The sequence below is a fragment of the Salvelinus namaycush genome, chromosome 1 (assembly GCF_016432855.1).
Source record: "Salvelinus namaycush isolate Seneca chromosome 1, SaNama_1.0, whole genome shotgun sequence".
Taxonomy (NCBI): Eukaryota; Metazoa; Chordata; class Actinopteri; order Salmoniformes; family Salmonidae; genus Salvelinus; species Salvelinus namaycush.
Window position 1 is genome coordinate 13151776 of NC_052307.1, and position 12500 is coordinate 13164275.

The 12500-nt window shown below is 38.1% G+C and overlaps 1 protein-coding gene across 1 annotated transcript in view; it reads left to right on the plus strand.

The window, feature by feature from the left end:
• Nucleotides 1–7159: 7159 nt before the first annotated feature.
• Nucleotides 7160–12500, plus strand: part of LOC120053890 (LIM/homeobox protein Lhx2-like) — a 6379-nt gene continuing 1038 nt past the window's right edge. The window contains exons 1-3 of the mRNA XM_039001183.1: nucleotides 7160–7351; nucleotides 8635–8837; nucleotides 9264–9634. Of these exons, the coding sequence (XP_038857111.1) occupies nucleotides 7169–7351; nucleotides 8635–8837; nucleotides 9264–9634 (757 nt within the window). The 5' untranslated portion in view covers nucleotides 7160–7168. The remainder of the gene's footprint in view (nucleotides 7352–8634; nucleotides 8838–9263; nucleotides 9635–12500) is intronic.

Genomic DNA, 12500 nt, shown 5'->3' on the forward strand with positions numbered 1-12500 from the left:
ACCCCCTCCCTACATCCAGCAGCATCCCATTAGCTCCGGACCAACGCTGTCTCTCTCTATACCTTTATCCAGAATACCATTCAAATAGATGGAGATCTAAAAGATACCAGAGACTTATGAAGGTGATGTTTTTCACAAAATGCAGATTGTGTTATTGATGGCTGCCAATTTGGAAATCATGAGACAAGTAATCTGTAAAGATGCCTCAGTATTTAGAGTAGAACACCCCACCATGGTCTTTCAGCCAAGTTCCAAAGTTCGTTTTGAGTTTTTCAAACCCATGTCCACTCTGAACCAACTTTAGTAAGTGTTTTGAGTGTTGGATGTGCTCTTGCATATACTGTAAGTACTAGAAAATAAAGTGTGTATTGCGTAATGGGGCTATTTATTGTGAGGGTGTATGGTGTTGGTGGGTGATTGTGTTTCATTGTACTTGAAGTTCCAGTTTCATGCATTATCCCGTTAGAAATGCGTTATAACATACTGTACCTCTCGTGTTTTCTCGGACACTTTTCGTGTAGGGTTCTGAAACCAGGAAGCGTTTGTCAAAGTAAAGCCTACTTGCTGTAATTATCATTCAACTCCCCTGGCACAGGGTGTTCATTTTCGTATCCCAGATCTCTTGAAGAGCAGCTATGCAGCTTTAAGTGAATTTTGCCTTGTGACGTATCAAATATGCCCTGCCCGCTAATTAATGTATGGTTTATTCAACAATTGTAATAATTAGATGATTTATTTCATTGAATAGGCCTATTGTAAGCACCTTAAACATTAAAATGTATTTTTTACGAATATTATTATTACTACTATTATCATACTTTTTTAATATAATGAAATGTAATACCATTGTCAGATTGACAGACTAGCCAACCACCCTCAGCGAATAGCCTCGGAAATACAAATACTATGGGCCAAATAATTGTTACTTTTTCATACACTCTGGGGAAACTCTAACCTAGTCCTAGCAAATCATTGACACAACATTCCACTCATCATTGGTGCCAATTAGTAGGTTGCGAACAATTCAATTTGAATCTCAGCCAATTCATGAATTTCATGAATAAAATTGTTTACATAAATTCCTACGTTTTTCTCCTTTTGGAAATGACTGTAATTGAAATGGCATTGACACAAACTTGGCAATATTTCACCTCTTCAGAGAGAGCTATTTGGACATTGTGAAGTCATTAGATTGGCATCATATTGATGATCAATGCAGGTTGTAAAGCAGTACATTAGATATCAAGGTGGAGAGTAACAAATGAACATACAATGGAGATGAAGATGAGACATGAACGTGTATTTCATTACATCACTGACATCTTTTTACATCCTGCAGTCTAGTCCCACATTGCTCCACCAAAGCCTGTATAGCAGCACCGGGAAATAATCCACTATGAGGCGTTTCCTCGCCGTTTCCTATTAGATCAAAGATTGATGATGGACGGTTTAGTAAACAGGGAGTTGTTTGGAATCGATGAATATAGCGTCATATTATATTCCTGCATGGCATGGCACGAATCCAGTGTAGGCCTATCCAAATAAGAAGAAATGTGCGTGGAGTGTTGTCAGTTTGACAATGCCTTGAAATAATTGTCACCAGGGGATATTCCAACACAAGCAGTCTTTAGACAAAAGAGCGCTCTGGTGTGTTGGTTCCATAGTCGACTGAACCAACCTTATTGACTTTGACTCCAACAGCCCAGACGGATGAGGGACGTTAAAATCACTACGTCTGCTTGTGAAACAACAGAACAAGATCATATCCTATTTGTTTATATAAAATCGGCACGATTGTAAGTAGGTTTTTGATTGCACTGTATGCTGATCATGTGAGGGGACAATTGTGAGACCTGATGAAATCAAGTCCCATTTAATAAAAATTGTTATTATTGAGGAGATTTGAGCTTAAAAATACACCTCATCGCTTTCTCTTTTTTTCTAGATCCTCGCAATATCATATTTCATACACGCTCGCAGTCATGCCTGGTGCAGCAATGTTTAATGTATAAGCCAGCATTATTCCAGACAGAGAACGCATATGATAAATATGCATGTATTCAATTAAGGGTATTACACAGGGATTGATTTGCATAAGGATTTAGGAGCTTAACATGCCTCTTCCTATTTGTGCTATAAAACTTTAAAATTAACGCAGGCTTTCTGTTCTAGGAATGAACGGGTATTATTTATCAGTGGGCTAGCCTACTTTCAAGACCTTCGCCACCACAAGCGTCTACTCCTATATGCAACTACATATATATCCCTGCTGATCAGGAGACAGGAGGAAAGGAAAATGAAATGAGGCAAAATTGTAGAATAATTGTGAAATAGTGAAGTGATAACTTAAATCATAATTAATTAGCCTATGATTAATAATATTTGTATTACTATAATATTATGAATTGATTAGGCCTACGTGATAATAATCCTGATTATTGTCATATTGTTGTTTTGCAGTCATTTAGCAGGCTACTGTTGAAAGTTGAAAGATAAAGCTTGGAAAACAAAAAAAACGGACTATTATTTTAAGTCATTCGTGATAGAAAGATTACGTTTTCATTGTGCTAATTGGATTTTGGACTCTCTTCATATAGATTATTATAGGTGGAAATTTTCCATTGTTGAAATCTGAGACCGAAATCGAACAAATAAGTGCAAAAAAGGTGCCCTGCTATTTAATTTCTTCTCGTTTCCTTTGCCATCGATGAAGAATAGTCTATTATATAAAATGTGATGGTTTTAATGGGGAACAGTGTGAGTGGTCCTGACAGTGTCCTTTTGAGAAACAACGTTGTATGGATGTGATGTCATTTCTCACACACATATCTGAGGCATTTTCTGTCGCCCATTATTTTCCTGAACAAGGTAAGTCCTCCTCCTCTGATGAAGTCCAAACTCCCCTCCCAATTAATATCACGGAGCTAATTAGAAGAGCGGATCCAGAGTAGGGGCTTATTGCCGTGTTCAAAACAACTGAGAACTCGGTAAATCTTCAACTTCTGACTTCAGTGAATTGAAGACAACTGGGAACTCGACTGGGAAAAATCGTTTTAAATGGTCATCTAACTCGGAATTCCAAGTCAGACTATCCGACCTGAAGATCACTGACCCACTGTTCCTAGGCCGTCATTGAAAATAAGAATTTGTTCTTAACTGACTTGCCTAGTTAAATAAAGGTTAAAAAAAATGTAATAAAATATGAATTTGCCCCTTTTAAAGGCACATGTTGCAGGTTTTTCTAATAACATAATATGTTTCTTATTTTTTTGTAAATGCCAATGCAATTTGGATAAATATTGGTTTGTTATTCTAATGCTAAAGAAGGAAAAATGTAAAAACGGGCATTATATTTTCTTTTACAATGGACCCAGTACACCCCTGAGAGATGATCATCTGGAGTGGACTTTTAAAGAAAATGAAAGATCATCTCTTGTAGGCCTATTTGTAGAAATGTAGTTAAGATCCAGATTAAACAAATCGAAAACAAGATTGAAATCTATAAAACAACACCAGTTATGATGGAACCTTCATTCCAAATGGCACACTGTAAACCCCAAGTCATTTTTAACTCAAATGCTTCTAGTACATTGTACTCAAAGTCAATGAAAAGTCATTATTACTTCAAATGTTTGTGGTATTGACTCTAACGACATTTTATAAAGATATGATAACAAATTAACTTTTTTCCCAGCATGCTCTACTGCAGGTCGATTTAAAAAATAATAATAATAATATCTGTGTTTCTGCAAGTACATTGAGTGATTGATTAATAAATGTTAAGCTACAAAAAGACAAGTAACGTTTTTCTAAACTAATCTGATCATTGAATTGTTGCGCCCCTTACTAAAATGGGTGTTCCTCCCACTGTTCTTAACCCTGGCAGTCATTATGAATGCAGGATGAGGGTGAATACACATTTCAGCTGTTGGATAGCCTAAGGATGGCTATATACCAATAATAATTACACATCACTTTGCAAGCCAGCATAATGTGATTTACAGTTAGGGTTGCAAAATTTCCAGTTCAAATGGTTGGAAGCTTGTGGAATTTTGCAACCCTAATTGCAGGCCTGATGTGGCCTGTAAACTATGAGTTTCAGGCCACTGTATAAGGCCTTATGATACACAATATATACAAAGTATGTGGACACCCCTTCAAATTAGTGGGTTCGGCTATTTCAGCCACACCCGTTGCTGACAGGTGTATAAAATCGAGTACATAACCATGCAAACTCCATAGACAAACATTGGCAGTAGAATGGCCTTACTGAAGAGCTCAGTGACTTTTAACGTGGCACCGTCATAGTATGCCACCTTTCCAACAAGTCAGTTTATCATATTTCTGCCCTGCTAGAGCTGCCCCGGTCAACAGAAAGTACTGTTATAGTGAAGTGGAAACGTCTAGGAGCAACAACGGCTCAGCCGCGAAGTAGTAGACCACACAAGCTCACAGAGCGGGACAGACAAGTGCTGAAGCGTGTAGCGTGTAAAAATCGTCTGTCCTCGGTTGCAACACTCACTACCAAGTTCCAAACTCCCTCTGGAAGCAACATTAGCACAATAAATATTTGTTGGGAGCTGAGCTGAGCAGTCGCACACAAGCCTAAGATCACCATGCACAATGCCAAGCGTTGGCTGGAGTGGTGTAAAGCTCGCCGCCTTTGGACTCTGGAGCAGTGGAAACGCGCTCTCTGGAGTGATGAATCATCACCATCTGGCAGTCCGACGAATGAATCGGGGTTTGGCGGATGCCAGGAGAACGCTACCTGCCCCAATGCATAGTGCCAACTGTAAAGTTTGGTGGATGAGGAATAATGATCCAGGGCTGTTTTCCATGGTTTGGGCTAGGCCCCTTAGTTTCAGTGAAGGGAAATCTTAACGCTACAGCATACAATTACATTTTAGATGATTCTGTGCTTCCAACTTTGTGCAACAGTTTGGGGAAGGTCCTTTCCTGTTTTAGCATGACAATGCCCCCGGGCACAAAAGTGAGATCCATAAAGAAATTGTTCGTAGAGATTTATGTGGAAAAACTTGACTGGCCTGCACAGAGCCCTGACCTCAACCCCATTGAGCACCTTTGGAATGAATTGAAACGCCGACTGCAAGCATAGTAAGTCTACAATTCAAAATGTAAGTATACTCTATTTAAAAAAATGCATTTTGTATTACTCATATGGAGGTAGTACTGCTCATTTCAGCTATTTACGTTTCTTAACTTCATTTTTTTAAAGTAATCTGTTTCCTCAAAATATTTGAGCAGCCTGAACTCATCAGGATTCACAGTGCATATTGACTGTTATTTCTGTAATTTCTCAATGAATGTCTTCTTACACTACAAAATAGATTCTGAAGTCCATAATGATTCACTGTGCACTGGCGATCACAAGCATTTGTCTTTCATTTTGGTATGCATGGCAGACCTATATTTGAATGAATGGAATTAACGACAGGGACGTTTTGTGACACGTGACCTGCATGTTTCTGCTTCACATTTCAACGAGGAGTAGAAACGTGAGTGACTGCATAGGTATTAATGACTAATTGTCAGCATATTGTGTAACCAGGTGTCTGTTTGTGTCTGTGTCCCGGTTACATGACGCAGCATTGAGTCCCTTTGATGGAATAAAGTCATGGTGTCTCTGACGCCAGGTTGACTGACATGCTCTATAGGAAACAGATGGTTCAATAAAGGGTGATACAGTAGATAGCATAGGGCTGTGATTTGTTAAATTTGATGTTAAATAAAAACGGTTTATTTTATTTTATTTGGATTTAACATTTATTTAACTAGGCAAGTCAAGTCTGTTTGTCGAAAATGGATCCATGTGCCTGAAGAAAAAAAAGACAATTACAGTATGGCCTGTATTGACAGATATATCGAAGAACGCGAGAGAGAGGGATAGATAGAGAGAAAGAGAACTAGAGATAGAGAGATAGAGAGAAAAAAAAGAAAAAAGAAAGATACATGAAACGTCAGTGACAATGGTCCAACAGATCACCATCAATGTGTTCTTCTTCTTCTTCTTGTCATGTTGTTTTAGACTAGATAAGCACTAAAGGTATTCAAATATCTTGTTAAATGCAACACAGAAAGGATGCGGCTAAACAGTATGTCATGGGCAACCAAAGAAAGAATAGGCTACAAGTCTGCATACTTCTTCGGCAGCAGTAAAATAAGAATTCGACGATGTTGAACAACCAATGAACATAAATCGTGGGACGTGACGTATGGATCCCTGTAGAAAAGGCGCGGAGTGTATCGCAAGGCCAGAGACAGTGGAACAGTGAAAGGGCTGCCTGCTCGAGTCTTGCGTTCTTACTGAATGTGTAGTCAATTCCTCCTCCTCGATTACTCACTTGCAGCTTTCTTGGCTAAACGAAAAAACTGCTAAAGGAAAAACAGCTTCTCTCAGACCTCCAACAGGATCTAAATGCAAACATATGTTTTGCCAACTAGTTATATCTTTAGATGTTCTTGAAAAGCATAGGCTACATGTGTATAGATGTCGATATTATCAATACCGCTCTAACGCCAACTTGGACACTGCATTTGAGTTCAATGACAAACTGACAAGGAGGCAGCTACATGGACATTCACGCTCCTACAGTCTCAGAGACGCTGTGTTCTTGATTTTTTCTCTTCCTTCGATTCGTGTGGAAATCATTTTGGTACAGTTGATGATTTCCAATAGAAGTAGTGGCAGTGCTCATTGATCGAGTTAGTATTTGGTCGGCAAAGGACTAATTCATTCGTTTACTAATGCCCTGCAAAATGTTTGAATCCAAATACCTCTGAAGAAATAGAAGGGACCAGTAGCAGACCCATGCAGGGCTTCGATAGTTGGTACGTTTTTAATTCCTTAGGAATTATTTTGCAAGTGGCATTTCTTCTCGCATGATAATATAATAATATATTTATATACTGCATATAATTAATTAGCATTAGTAAAACGAAGGATTCCGTCACTTTAATTGATGAATTATATGTCAGGAGAGAGAGATGCAGAGATTCAGATGATGATTTCCATTGGCAGATGATGCGTAGCGTGGAGAACACGTGTCCATTTTTGCATCATATTTTTTTCTGATCTGGAATTCTTCCTTGTCACACCAAGAAGGGAAAGAAGCTGACTGCCAATGCACGGGCTATAGATTTGCGTTTTATGGAAATCTTGGGTTTCAGATTTGAGGAAAACACGTATAACATCATCCCCTCTCCGGCAACTATGCTTTTCCACGGCCTCCCTGGAGGCGAAATGCACGTTGTTGTGGAAGAAATGGACCGGAGAAGAAAGAGCGAATCCGCAGCTATCAGTTCGGCCATAGATATGGGAGAATCTGAAACGGTAGGCAACTAAGCAACCACGCTTAGGGCGATTCCAATCGCGAGTTGAGAGCAGTTGTGTACAAATATCATAATGATCAGCAAAAAGTTCATGCAAAAATGCAGTAAGAGCAGTGAACTATAACATCATACTTGGGATATTAAAAATACTTGACGTGGGATAGGCTATTAAAACTTGTTGGTCTAAGAAAGAACTTGCTTTTTGAGTTTATTATTATTATTTATTTTCTTTAACAGTGTAGCCTATTTATTCTTATGAAATTATTTTAAATTACTGTCACATCATTTTAGAGTAACCTAATAATGTAGTCTACTAATAGGCTAATGAATTAATATTCACATGCTAATCTGTTAATAGCAAATATCACGGGTGTTTTTATTATGCACAATCAAGTGTTTTTAATCATGCGTTGCTTAGATATGTTGTACATCTAAACGATATCATCATGAAATTGATATTTCATAATTTTATACTTTTGAATTTGTACAAACAACATTGCACATTCATAAATTCTTTGGGCAAAAATGAGGTATATACCCTAAAATATAAGGGTACAATTCATATAGACTTTTAGGAAATAGCTTTAGACTAGAACGGTTGATAAAATGTAACTTGAGTTAAATGATAAATTAATTATAACACTGGATTTCACTTTTTAGACTATGGGTGGGTGGGAGTGGTTTTATATTTGATCTCTTCGACTATATGCTATAATTTATGTGTTATTATTATTATATCGCATTGTTTTGTCTTGTATTAAAACAAAGTTTTAAGCCAAATTACATTAGGTGAAGTGAAAGTTTTAACAAAATAAAGTGTTTGTTGGTTTGTAAGTGTGTTTTGATCCTATTATGATTTATGTCATCCTAAATCTTAGTGCGAGTGAAGCCGTTTTATTTCGAAAGGTAAATAGCATGTGCTTTGTTGTTTGTTGTTGTTATTGGATGATTCGCTTTAAATGCCCAAAATGTTTATTACAGGATATGGTAAGGCCTATAGGATTACATTTAGCTATATGCCTATAAACTGACATATTTTAATTGATGTGAACTTCAAAATTATGTTAATTTATAGTCAACATAAGCCTCTATTGTTCGGTGTAATATTTTCATATGTCAGATATAATAACAGTTCATACAAAAAAATTATGTCTGATAGGCTAAAATAAGCATATCCTAAAGGCAGCATATCTTGGGGCGGAAATTAAACATTATTTCGATATGGGTGTTTGATGACGTGGTTTATCTGTGTTTCATGTTTGTGTTTGTTTGGTTGTCTTTTAGAACATGTCGTGCATGAACAGCGACAGGGTGTCTTTGTGCGCGGGCTGCGGCGGGAAGATCGCTGACCGCTACTACCTGCTGGCAGTGGACAAACAGTGGCACATGCGCTGTCTCAAGTGCTGCGAGTGTAAACTTAACCTCGAGTCGGAGCTCACCTGCTTCAGCAAAGACGGAAGTATCTACTGCAAGGACGATTATTACAGGTAACTCCATCAATCCCCCAAATGGTGCTGCACACCTAAGCTAAAACATTTCTCAATCGTAAAGGTGTTGGGTTATGAAGAATAAGCACATTTATAGTCAGATTTCCCTAAAATGAGTCTCCCCCTGCACACATCACGAATGATAAATGTTGGTTTTACAACCACATATAATAGGCTTTCATGTGGCCTACAGCGAGGCCATATTGAGTTTTGACAAAACGTTGAAGTGCCCTTGCACAAAATGCATTACAAATGGCCTGTGTGAGAGTTTCTAAGTACTGTAGGCTACATTGTTCTGTTTCAGAGCAGGCCCTGGTTCACACATACTGTAACTGCCACTGCATGTGCTACTAATTGACATGGATCATTTACATCCGATCAAAATGTGTCCGTGCACTGACCATGCAGGTTCTGTCCTCTCCGCAGAAGGTTTTCGGTCCAGAGATGTGCCCGGTGCCACCTCGGGATCTCGGCCTCAGAGATGGTGATGCGGGCCAGGGACTTGGTGTACCACTTGAACTGTTTCACCTGCACATCCTGCAACAAGATGCTAACGACTGGGGACCACTTTGGCATGAAAGACAGTCTGGTGTACTGTCGGCTGCACTTTGAAAATCTCATACAGGGGGAATATCAGACACATTTCAATCATGCGGATGTAGCCTCTCACAAAGGACTGGGACCTGCCAACGCATTGGGACTATCCTATTTCAACGGCGTGGGGAGTGTGCATAAAGGGCGGCCCAGGAAAAGGAAAAGTCCCGGGCCAGGAGCAGATTTAGCAGCCTACAATGCCGGTAAGACTACAGTAATAAAATGTCAATTTAAAATACGCCTTTTCAGAATAACTCTACATTGACTCAATGAGCACTCTCCTCACAAAGTGTCCATTGCGTAAGACAAAATGACTACGCTGTGCAATTTATAATTATTGCCAAGGCCCCCTTTTGACAACGCAGGACAACAATCGAGTGTAACGAAGGGGTGGGACTGTGAGTCTTCATGCGATGATAATTGAAACAGAGTAGCCTAGCCTACTTGTTCTCAATAATCTGTTAGCTATATTCACTGTAATACAATTTGTATAGGCCTACAGAGGTTGCCTGCATTATGCAATTTAAAATCTCAACCATAACAAATAGAGAGGTGCCAAAAATGTCGCCCTCCTGGTTCCATCATTTAATCTCACGAACAATATGAAAGTTATGATAGCCTATATTGCTTTTGCAACCAATATTTTCCAACGAATATTTCAACAACTTCTTTCAGTTCATTGATTTAAGCGTAGCACGTAGCAAAAATAAACGTTGCCTCTTCTCTGATTTTACCATACAAAGTTGTTTTTTACCCCCATGGACATTCCTCCTTTTTTATATCATAAAAGCCTATATAGCCTAGGGAGTGTAGTATTGCATTAGCTTATTTGTGTTCTGGAGAAACTAAAGACCGTGTTCATTTAGACCTAATATTCAAAACAGTTTGACATAGTTTCTTGCAGGAAATTATAAAGAGGTTGTTTTCTAAATTGATGCAGGTTATGTATCCAAAATCCCTCCCACTACAATTCAACTGTGTGTGGCAGGAGAAAGTTGAATCTATAATTGTCTTCTCCTGTCCTCTTTAAAACATTTATTTGAAGTTCCGGCTTCCACTTTAGCCATTTTCCACTTGTCAGGCCCTATAGACATCTAAAGTTCCCCTGCTCGAGTTTGCGCACTCGGGTGCCGGTTGTTCTGGGACGGGGCCAGAATGTGTGTGCACTACAAGATATCAATGAGACTTGACGAGTTATGCAGTAGTGATTGTGGCCGAAGAGCAGTTGTTGCAACATCAACATAATTTATATCACCAAGAAGGCCATCCAATAGGGTACGCCTAAATCGAAGTTCGGATCGAAGTTTGGGTCTTGAGAATTTAACATGACCGTCAGTTATTGTGTTAAACTGTTTTCATGTGCATTCCAGCTTTCATAAAATAAGTCAATAGTAGAATTAGGGATTTATAAAGGTAGTGAAAGGACCTGATATTTAACTTTAGTCTATTCAAATAGGCTATATAGCCTAAAACGTATTTTCTATTTAGGCCTACGCATCACTTGGTCATATCAAGATTTTCCACATGGTTCGTCATCTGTTTGAGCAACAACACTTTCATCCAGTTAACCAAAGTGCATTGCTCACAACACCTACGTGGAAAGGGTTAACTGCCTGAACAAGGCAGTTGACCCACTGTTCATAGGCCATCATCGAAAATAAGAATTTGTTCTAACTGCCTTGCCTAGTTAAATAAAGGTATAATAAAACATATAATAAAAAGGGGATGGGGCGTGCTCCGGGCCGCTACTGCCCTCTACTGTCCTCTACTGTCTACCCATTGGGCCAGTGACTGACATACAATATCAACCTACTGTATTAATAAACAACGCATTCAAGTATTGACTAAAGTTAACATCTGAAGTCACCTAACAACCTTTTAAGGACGAAATCGACGTTTTGTTTGAATAAAGATCTCATACGGATCTGAATGTGTTGTGGTCCTGCAGAAACAAACCAAAAAATAATTCCCTATGTTATTAGAAAAGTTCACATCAGCCTATCAATGGCTTTTGAAAAATTGCGGAAGATAAATATTGTTTCTGTATATCTGGTGTTTGTGGTTAGTTGTCTGAACTCTTAAGTGTTATTCTGAGGAATGTGAATGACGAATATTTATCGTATGCAGCATTGAATATGTTTGAACTGTTATGAAAGATAGCAACACTTAAGCATTTGCCAAGAAAATACTGTCAGGGAAATATGTCATGTTTTTGCAGCCACGATTCGATTATCAAGGGCAGGCTTTAGCATAATTACAATTAATAAGGCAACAACCACACCAAATAATAATAATAATAATAATTATACTATTAAAGTTAAGACTATTATTGTATTTGTAAAAAATATATATATATATATATTGCGTGCTTATTACTTCAGCGCAATTAATCTGTTTTCAAGGAAGACTGGCATTTCTAGTTTGCAAACTGCCAATGCATATTTAACAACGGAAGACCTCTAAATGTAAAGACAATCCTGACAACCCTAGCCAGAATGTAATTGACATATTTTAATTTGTCAAAGTCTTACATAATCAGTAACCTGTGACACCATATAGTGTGAGTGCTTGACAAAGGGAACAATAATTTCGCATCACTTGTTTAGAAATATGCTGATTAATGTATGTGAATTCAACAACACTTTTTGGGTATAAGCCTAAAAACGTGCAATTTGTTAAATATCACAAATAAATTAAATATGTTATAAATATAACATCCTATTTTGATTATGGTACTGTGGGGTGTGTTAGAGCCTAATTAGACACTTTGCTGTTTAATAGTCAGGCTGTGGTTGAATTTACAATCACTGTTTAATTTTACCTATGCTTTTCGTGTGTTTATTCCTCTACCTTGATGTGTGTATTCATTGCCACGCTCTCTACCAAACATTTCATTACTAAACCAATTTTAAAACGTTGCTTTAAAAGCCAGCTGCGGTGCATACAAGCCAGCATTTTGCTGATTTTAATTCATCAATTCAAAATACATCATGCAGCAAAATACATGACATGGTCATGTTTAACTTCACTTGTCCTTGAATGATACACCATATTCATGTGGTCTAAACA